Source organism: Lycium ferocissimum, chromosome 5, assembly GCF_029784015.1.
Source record: "Lycium ferocissimum isolate CSIRO_LF1 chromosome 5, AGI_CSIRO_Lferr_CH_V1, whole genome shotgun sequence".
In the NCBI taxonomy this organism is placed as follows: Eukaryota; Viridiplantae; Streptophyta; class Magnoliopsida; order Solanales; family Solanaceae; genus Lycium; species Lycium ferocissimum.
The window spans coordinates 10,931,178-10,941,187 of record NC_081346.1 but is presented as its reverse complement, the minus strand read 5'-3'; the positions used below and the strand labels follow the sequence as shown (position 1 = coordinate 10,941,187).

Here is a 10,010-nt window from a genome sequence, read left to right as displayed (position 1 = left end):
CTCGAGCAGATTTAGAAATTTATAATCCCTTTGTTTATATGTACAGACTCTTATATGCCACACATAGGCATATATCTATCTGCATTGACATGCTTCCGTGTCATATATTTTCACATGCATGTATTAAAGATTAATTTCTTTTGATAATTTTGAAAGAAAACTGCAGGTTCAAAATGTGAATATTGAAAGGGAAACTTTTTGCAGAGAGTATCTTGCTGTTAATTCCTTACAAAATCTAGGAATAACTTCAACTCTTCTTACAATAAGCCTTTTTAAAAATCACCAAGTGCTTTTTGTCTCCGCTGGGATTTGAACCCGGGACCTCGTGATTCTCTGCGACTTCATTGACCGCTAAGCCACACACTTGGGAGTAGTTAAAAAATATCTTATACCCTCTTAGAGAGCTAGAAGATGGTTACATCATCTACTTCTGCATGTTTTCCAGTTAAGTATATAAATCACAACAGCGACTGCACCTCAACATTATTAGATCTTGAACAGGTTTCAGTAAGAAATTTGAGAGTAAGGCCAATACTAATTGCATTCCAACACAACATACTTGAAATAAAAGGAAGTATAACAACTAGTGGAAGTAACTTACCATTATAAACAGGAAAGATACATAAATCAGTTCTGAAGGTAAACGACAGGTTGTAGTTGTTAAAAAAGACATCACTTCTATAGTGAAACAATAACATATAGCATAAAAAAGAGATTAAATAAGACATGAGTCTGACTCAATACAAAGTTGGTGTGACCCAAGTCGGAGGACAAACAGGACTGAGGGAAACACCCTCATAATGCAGCTGGATGCTGCCATCCGCTAAGTTGCAAACCCCCATGTCCAAGCCTCCTCCTTCTGCAAAACCGAGATATGATTCGAAAAAATCGTCTGTAAAATAAATATGATTGGGCTTGATTCCTGGAAATTGAGAAGCTTGGACTGAAAGAGAAGAGTTAGCACCCAGAAAAAATGCCCGCTCCCCTAATTCCCTGGTTTGTGTCACTTTGCAAGTAGCTAAATTGACCTGGAAAACTCGAAAATTTGTCGTCCCATATGTTAGCTCCTCTTCCTGCTCCTCAATACGTTCTGCCGGGATGAGCGTCAGTGGAATCCTGTCGGAATCATCTTTGATGGCCCTAAATTGAACACCATATCGCACAATTACAAATAATGATCCTAGTGATTCTACTATGTATAAGTGTTCTCGATAGTCTCCAGGTTTGGGTGGTATCTGCGTTATGATGTGACTTTTAGTGGGTTCAGGGCCAACAAAATCAGCAACATCACAAACTAGAACTTGGCTACAATAATCCACGGCATAAATTTGGCCGTTAAAATATACCAAATCAGCAAGTCGTTCGTGATTGGTTCCTTCCCATCTAACTCTAGTCCATCTCAAATCGCCTGGTCTCCAGAAACTGAGGAACCTCATGCCTCCCTCAATGACAACGAGAACATAGTCGGATGTATGAGAAGGATTAGCTGACAAAACTGCCTTGCGAATAAAGCTCATCAGCCAGCCAGTCCGGTGATCCTTATAAACTTCAGTGGTATTTTGATGTGGCAATTCAATCTGAACACCGGAAAAGGGATGTAGCAGACTAATTTCACCCTCATCTTCTCCGACTGTTATAAGCCAACCCGTAGACTCCATACATCGTTTTCTGCTAGGTTTCGGGATCCTCTTCTTCAAAATCATGCCATTATAGAGGCTGAAGAATTTCCGAAAGGAATTTCCCTCATCCTCTTCCTCTGCTAATATCAGCCAAGAAGCTCTAGGCAGGTCATTGTTAAAATTATTCTTGGTGGCCACAGAGTGCCAGGATTTGCAGACAGCACCAAAATTTAGGTAGTCTTCAATCAAATTAAAACGTGCAGCAATCAGAACAAGCAGATCATATTGAAGTTCCGACCAATCAGCCATCTCTTGTGCCATACTAGAAATTTCAAGTTAGACACGAAACCCTACTATGTATATGTATAGCTAAGAAAAAATCCCTCTTTTAGGGCACGATTCAGAATTATTTTAAAACAGGGCGGGACGAGGCTTAATTTTTGGAAAATTTAATACTTAGGTAAGAAAGAAGCTATAACTGTCACTTTTGGATTATAATTTGCTAGTTTAAGATGTTAACTTTTACCTATCTTGGAAATTTGACACCCCATACAGCGATTTTTCTAGGACTAGCAACTTTAATTTGGTCCCCGAAAGATGATATTCATGAAACTGAGATTAAGAATAAAACCTCCGGCCCTCCACAGCTCCCTAGTATCTCCAGCCCACCACAATTTTGTTCTCCAAGGCCTTTCCAATGTTAAATTCATGTTTTTTGCGCGGATTGTCCTTCATTTGGGTGGTCATTAATTTTTGTCCTTCAAATTGGTGGTCTTTAAATTTTAACCTAATATTCTGAGGTTGTGGGTTTGAAGCCCAAGCCAGGTCAGTTTAAAATGCAAATTTTACCTTGCCAATTTTTTAAAATTTTTTAACTGAGTGGAGTTCGAAATAACCAGAGGACTTTAAGTGAAGGGCAAAAGTTAAAGACCACCAATTTGAGGGGCAAAATTAAAGACCACCCCCAACGAAGGGCAATCCTGCAAATTCACTTGCATAGATGAATTCGGTTATTTGCACGATTTCCTTCAAAGGCACTGCTCTTTAATTTTTCCCCCTCAAATTGTTGGTATTTAATTTTTGTCTTTCGCCTAATATCTCGAGGTTCTAGGTTCAAAACCTCTGCTCAATCAAACAGAAAAAAAAATTGCAAGGCAGGACTTCATAGCAAAATTAGGCCTATTCAGGCATAATAAGGCACACCTCTGCCTAAATAGGCCTAACTTTTCGGGTAAAAGTTTGTCTTAAGGCAAACATCTACCTGAATAGGCCTAATTCTGCTACAAACTTCTGCCTTGCGAATTTTTTTTTTTTTTAAATATTTGATTGAGGTAGGTTCAAACACGGAACCCATGAATTTTTAGGCGAAGGTCAAAAATTAAAGATTTCAAATTTGAGGGGTAAAAGTTAAAGACTAGTGCCTTTGAAGGGCATTCCGCACAAAAAAAAAAAATGATATGAATTAAGTGCAAATAAAACATGAATTAATTTAATTATTTTCCCTCAAATTTATAGCTGAATTAGAAATGCTACTTTTATTTCAAAATGTTGAGAAATATTCTAGAAAAAGTTAAATAAAAAAGTTGTGTTGTTTAGCTATTAAGAAAAGAAAATAACAAAATCTAACGTAGGAAAATGATCCACCATTTATTTTTTTGCCATATATGCGACTTACACTTAAATAACAAAATCATGTTGCGATATATGCAACTAACTCCCACTATATATTATATATATGAAAAATATTGTTAGGTTTGCTCTGAAAAAGAAAGGACCATTTGATGTTCTTGACTTACAAAACTAGATTGTCAGACAAGTAAAACATTAATACAAGTTGAAGAAGGAAGCTAGAATTGATAAATTCGGTAGAATTATATAGTCACCATGTCAGGATTATATTGTCTCTGGGAGACTATTAAGTTCAGAATAGTCCTCGCTATGTTTCAGCAACAATCACATTTACTTAATATCATATAGGAGTATGGGAACCTTCCATGAGGAAAGGTCTACATCGGCTATACATTTAGAAACGAGAAGTATATAATAAAAAATCCTTCACCCAATGTCAACTTTTTATCATGATATCAGGGACTCCGACAAAATGATGGTCTCAAATCTAATCAACCACAAAAGCTAAATATTGGGCAATTGGACTTTCTGTCAAACGAACAAAATGAGAGACACTTTCTGCCTATGATAGGAAAACATTTAGGTTTTATTTATGTCACTAATATTTCTTTCATACCAGAGTCGCAACATGCAAACGTACTTATACTACTTACCACTTAACATTCCATTTTTCCAGCACCCTATCATCCTCATCTATAATAGGTAAACATCCACCACATTTATTATTAAGCTGCACAAGGTTAACTTATTAACTATACAAGTCGTCATCGTCTCCGGCAGCATTAACAGAAGCGAATGGGTCGGATGTTGCCCCGGTTGTTGTAGCATTAGCTGCGTGCTCAGCGAATTTGAATTCAGTTCCAAGTCCCCGTGACTGCTGTAATGTTTGAGCAAAAAGCTGGTACTTCCTAATGTCAGCATCACTCACACTTCGTCTAGCATATTTCATGGACTCCTCAAAGTGTGCAGCCTTTATTTCAGCCACGTCATCAGTGTCATCTTCATCCATTGCTTCAGGGTTTTCTCCCCTCTTCCTCTCTCTCTCAATATCCTGTCATTCCCCCAATCAAAGAGAAGTAAGTTAAACTATCAAGAAATTGCAAAAAGAGCAATTCACATATAGCAAGTATATCATCACTAAACATTCACCAGAATTTACATGTAAAGGATGAGGAATGTGATTTCAGATAAATGGACCTTCTGTCAGGAAGGTTAAGATGTTGGAAACAATTGTAGAAACTACCAAGTATAACTAGTACTGTAGGAGTTTTCCACCCTCACACCAAGGTGAAGTTTCAAACATACCAGGATTTGATTTGTCAGACCTCACCCAACTAATAGTAACGGAAAAGTCACTCAACTAATGGTAAATTGGTAATTACCTCAGAAAGTCACTTTTCTTTGTTTTAAAACACAAACCAAGGCAAATCTGAAAATAAATCATATGACCAAAACAAGGAATTCTAGTATATTAATGTGCAAAAAGAAGCACCTTTTACCTTTTCAATGTTTTCTCTAATGGCGTATTTGCATGCTCGTTGACAAATCTCAGTTATGTCTGCACCACTAAAACCATGTGTATACCGTGCTAGAGCTGCCAGATCCACGTCCTTAGAGACGGGGGACTTCCGCAAACATGCTTTGAAGATTTGAAGACGGGAAGCTTCATCTGGGAGGGGAATGTAAATTAATTGATCTAGACGCCCTGGTCTGAGCAATGCAGGGTCAATAATGTCTGGCCTATTTGTTGCCCCAATGATGAATACTGTTTTCTTTGCCGTCATTCCATCCATCTCTGTCAACAATTGATTGAGTACTCTATCAGCAGCACCACCAGCATCTCCCACAGAATTCCCCCTCTAAAAGAGGGACATATGCAACAAGAGTTAGATCAAAAAAATATAAAATTGTGACAGAACTGAAAAGAGAAATCCATATCAGGCTCGAGTCTTTGAGGTAGTACCTGCGTAGCAATGGAATCGAGTTCATCAAAGAACAGTACACACGGAGCAGACTGTCGTGCCTTGTCAAATATTTCCCGAACATTTGCTTCACTTTCTCCAAACCACATTGTAAGCAACTCCGGTCCTTTCACACTTATGAAGTTAGCCTGACACTCATTTGCAATAGCTTTGGCAAGTAACGTTTTGCCACAACCAGGAGGTCCATAGAAAAGAACCCCTTTAGAGGGTGACATGCCAAACTTCTCAAACTTCTCAGGATGCTCAACCGGATACTGAACAGTCTGCCAAAAGCAAAGTGGATTTCCAAGTAAGAACAGTAGGAGCAGCAAATGAAAGAACTTTAAAAACAAGGAAAATTGACATAAATAGCCATCAACCTAAAACAAAATATCCGGCAAATGTATAGTATACCATGAATGCTCTCTGTCTGCTCTCTGTCTACTGGGAGAAAATATTTACACCAAGTAGCCCATATTTTGAGTTTGTTATCCGGTTGAGCCCATATTTGGGTATAAACACCTTTTATACACTATTATCCACCTTTATACAAGGTTGATACATTATGATACATAATATGTATATTGGCTAATGTAAAGATATTCTAATGTAAAAGATTTTTGGACGCCACCACCCCACATCCACCCCCCACCACAACACACACACAAACGACAAACCCAAAATTTAAAAAAATAAAAATAGAAAAGAACCCTTTTTCTTTCCCCTGAAATTGAAACTCATGAACTGTTAGCTCTTATGAATAGGAACAACAACCACGTTGTTTCTTACTGTCCAGGCTTTGGCAGACAATATATACAAACATTACAGCATCATAAGTTCATAATCACATACCTCTTGGAGTTCCCGCTTGACATTTTCCAGCCCTCCAATATCCTCCCAGGAGGTGTTGGGTACCTCCACAACCTGAAAACCAGGAGATCCAGTTATCTAGAAGTAGCAAAAGGAAACAGATACCACGAAAGACAGGGAACAGTTAACTCCCACTTGAAGGAAGGCTTTAATTATGAATAGATTGAACTCACCGTTTCTCGTAAAGCTGATGGATTTGAAGCACCCAGAGCAGTTTGAAAATGCTCATTAGTCACAGCCATTGAATTCAACACTTCAGCATCAATGGTCTCGTCCTCCAAGTCAATAACATCCATTTTCTCCCTGATACACTGCAACGCAGCCTCGGTGCACAAGGCAGCAAGATCAGATCCGACATAACCATGTGTGTCTCTTGCAACTCTCTCTAGATCAACCTGTGACAGCATCAACAAAAATTTGATTAAACTACTCATAATTGGTTAAACTAGGTAGCTCTAGTAAGCAATGGGAACAAGCATAAGACCAGCTCACATTATCATCGAGCTTCATATTTTTAGTATGAATCCGTAGGATCTCCAGCCGCCCTACTTCATCTGGTACGCCGATGTCAATCTCTCGGTCAAATCTCCCAAATCTCCTGAGAGCAGGATCAATACTGTTTGGTCTGTTGGTGGCTCCCATGACAATCACATGAGATCGAGACTTGAGCCCATCCATTAATGTCAGAAGTTGGGAAACTATGCGCCGCTCAACTTCGCCGTGTGTCTTTTCTCTCTTTGGAGCAATTGAGTCTAACTCATCAATAAAAATGATAGATGGTGCGTTCTTTTCAGCTTCCTCAAATGCCTTCCTCAAGTTACCCTCACTCTCACCAGCCAATTTGGACATTATTTCAGGCCCATTAATTAAAAAGAAAAATGCACCAGTCTCATTTGCCACAGCTCTGCCAATCAAGGTTTTCCCCGATCCAGGAGGACCATACAGGAGAATACCTTTTGGTGGTTTCACACCAATTGACTTGAACAACTGTGGATGCCTTAGAGGGAGTTCAACCAGCTCACGAATCTGAGCCATTTGCTTCCTCATACCACCAACATCATCATATCCAACTTCATTTAGTCTCTCCTCATCTTCACGCTTGATTGGTTCTCCCTCGCAAAAGATCTCTGTATCAGGTGCAACAACACAATATTCTCCGGGTTCCGTCTCAACCACTTTAAATTCAACACTACGCATACCACCTCTGACTGCGAAGAGATCGCCCTTCCTGACAGGGCGGTAAGACTCCAAGAAGTATGCTGTTGTGTCAACAACGGCAAATGCAAACAGATTTTAAGACAGTTTTAAATGAGAAATAATATAATCTAGATAATGAAAATGACAAGGATATTGAGCATGGAAGAATTTAAATTGTGGCCTTACGCTTCAAGTATGCATCAAACAGGTTGCCAGTCATCCCCTCAACTGTGTCATCAATTGGAAGAATGTGAACACGCTTCGCATACTTAACATCAGGACACTGGTGTACAGACACAACATCCCCAAGACGAATTCTAAGATTAGCTCGAACGACTTTGTTCAATCTGATCTTAGGTTCTTCACATTGTTCATCTGCAAGGACAACACAAACAGTGTCCTTTCGTTTTTTACCCTACAACACAAGTTTCTCTTAGCTTTCTTACAAATCAATGACACGTGTAAAAGTGATGGAGAACAAAGAATATCCTCTACATACCCGCCAAGTTTATCAACTTCTTGGAAAATGATAAAAAGAAGGATACCCCTATTGTCAAACAGAACAAATATATAAGGGAAAGACCAGAATTTCAACAAACCTTTAGCAAGACAGTATCTCCCCGAAATAGTTGCAGCTCTTCCATTTTATTAGGGTGCATAGACACAACTGAATTGTCATCATTTAAGGCCTCATCAACAATAAGGCGGTTAGGGGATTTCTTCCTCTCCAAAATTGCAGTCGAAAAATCTTTCTTATTGTTTTTCCTAAATTTTCAACACAGAAAACTTTAACAGTTAGAAGTATACTACCTATATATCATCAAATAAGAGAAACTTCATATATAATGTTTAAACTAAAAGTTGAAGCAAATTCAATTCGCAGATTAAAATTTGTAACAGAAACACAAAATACACGTAGCAGAAACCAAAAATAGCTACTAGTACTATTTAATTTTTACAAGTACAATAAGACATAGCATATGTGATGAAAGAAAAATAGAACATACGGGTCTGAAGTGGAAGAACTTGGGTGTGCCATGATCGTACAGTTACAGAGAGCTCTTGAAATCGGTGGATATGTGTAGAGACAAAGTTGCAGAAGTAGAAGAAAGGACAAATGTTGACAAATGTTGCAAAGTTTTTCAGTGATTATAACACGTCTAAAATTCCAAAATATTGTATACTTGTCGTTTCAACAGACAACTCACCTGTCCACGTGGGTCCCGTTATTAGTTTCATTCTTCTTCTTTTTTTTTCCTCTCTTTTGACTCCTCGTACACGTACATGGATATTGGATAAGGATTAGGATTAAAGTTTACACATTGTTTTGTTGACGGTTTATATACAGGAAAAACTTTTATGATCCCTTAATTAATAAATATTTTAACTACTTTATCATAGCATAAGTTGATAAAAATATTGAGTGGGAATAAGTTTTTCTATTTATATAATTTGACTAGTAAATATGCCTGCGCTTACGCGATGCATCAGCCTTTTTTTAAGTCACAATTGTTAGTAAGTTTTTTTTCATTTCTATGTCATATCCGGAAAAAAAAATGCTTGTTGCAAATTCAATATTTCCATCACCGTTAAGTACTATTATCATAAGCAATCTCTTGTGGAAGTTATTTCACCAAATGTAAAAACGTACTGTTGCATAGTAAAAAAAAACATAGGCACTTTATCCATGGATTAGACATGAAAAGATACAATCCGCACTGAAAAAAATTAGACACGAAAATTATCATTTCTTTGATCATCATCCCATACACACCACAAAGTAGATATAACTACAGCCCGATAATCAATTGCATAATGAATAGCACAATAATGATTTGAAATGGCACAAGGAGATGACATAATACATAAATAAACAAAGATTTGGAGTTCTATGATCTATAAAGATTATGCATGGTGACCTTGAAAGAGCAGAGAAATGAAAATATTGCTCTTCAAAATTGAGGTTGAAACCTATCTTTAATTGCTTCTTACAATTTCTAATCTCGAATTTACAGGTAAATTATCATTGAGATTGGAGGCTCTTCTTTCATGAATTCTAACTTTTGTTCCCGGGGTTTGATACTCTTAAAGAAAATGCGCAAGTCTCAGGAATAGTTCTACATAATCCTCTCACCGGTAAAGTTTACATGCTGACCATATTAGTCAACTAAATTTTCCGACCACCCAAGGACACCTCTGCAGATAAGATCCGACACGATAGATTCAAATTAACATCAAGCATTATACATAGCAGCCATAAGCATTAGAAAGTAAGAGAATAGACGTTCAGGAGTTAAATATTTTGTACCGCATAAAATAGATTCTTTAGAACTCACCATTAAACTCAACAAATTGTTGGGCAATATAAGAGCTCACGATTGCACGACGTAAAAGGGTCCTCCATATTGCATGGGTAGGAAAATGTGTCAAGATTTTTTCATTTATCAAACATCATGGTCAACCACAAAAGAAACCTATAATGGATCATCAAATAGACTCATAAATCAGATCAGGCTATTCAAGCATCATAGCAAAATGTAGGTAGCTTGAGCTTTGCACGGCCCAAATGAATAGGGTCATGAAGTTCTTATGGCTCTTAGATATGTTATCTTTTGAAAAAACTTCAACAATAAGAAGTCTAGAAAAATTTATCATCAAGAATATGGTAAATCATACTAAAAAAAACCACAGCAATTTGTCAGTTCTATTCTAGAACTCTCTCCCCGTATTTTCT

At 37.5% G+C, this 10,010-nt stretch overlaps 2 protein-coding genes across 2 annotated transcripts; both read right to left on the bottom strand.

The window, feature by feature from the left end:
- Window positions 1-584: 584 nt before the first annotated feature.
- On the bottom strand, window positions 585-2,338 carry LOC132055959 (F-box protein At2g26160-like). The gene is made up of 2 exons (XM_059447993.1): window positions 2,146-2,338; window positions 585-1,941 (listed from the first exon to the last, which is right to left on the bottom strand). The coding sequence occupies exon 2, from the start codon at window positions 1,938-1,940 to the stop codon at window positions 738-740; it is 1,203 nt and encodes a 400-aa protein (XP_059303976.1). The 5' UTR covers window position 1,941; window positions 2,146-2,338; the 3' UTR covers window positions 585-737.
- Window positions 2,339-3,841: 1,503 nt separating this feature from the next.
- LOC132055958 (cell division cycle protein 48 homolog) lies at window positions 3,842-8,425 on the bottom strand. The gene is made up of 9 exons (XM_059447992.1): window positions 8,284-8,425; window positions 7,876-8,041; window positions 7,463-7,691; window positions 6,572-7,338; window positions 6,253-6,474; window positions 6,062-6,133; window positions 5,212-5,493; window positions 4,748-5,107; window positions 3,842-4,299 (listed from the first exon to the last, which is right to left on the bottom strand). Exons 1-9 carry the CDS (start codon window positions 8,313-8,315, stop codon window positions 3,997-3,999), a joined length of 2,433 nt encoding a protein of 810 aa, XP_059303975.1. The 5' UTR covers window positions 8,316-8,425; the 3' UTR covers window positions 3,842-3,996.
- Window positions 8,426-10,010: the final 1,585 nt, after the last annotated feature.

What these genes read in the sequence shown, in the direction of transcription:
- LOC132055959 (XM_059447993.1), bottom strand. Translation starts at nt 1,940, where the DNA reads ATGGCACAAGAGATGGCTGATTGGTCGGAACTTCAATATGATCTGCTT.
- LOC132055958 (XM_059447992.1), bottom strand. Translation starts at nt 8,315, where the DNA reads ATGGCACACCCAAGTTCTTCCACTTCAGACCC. An exon ending in AGTTCTTCCACTTCAGACCC is followed by an intron (nt 8,042 to 8,283) that starts GTATGTTCTATT and finishes TTGAAAATTTAG; the next exon opens with GAAAAACAATAAGAAAGATT. An exon ending in GAGATACTGTCTTGCTAAAG is followed by an intron (nt 7,692 to 7,875) that starts GTTTGTTGAAAT and finishes CTTGTGTTGTAG; the next exon opens with GGTAAAAAACGAAAGGACAC.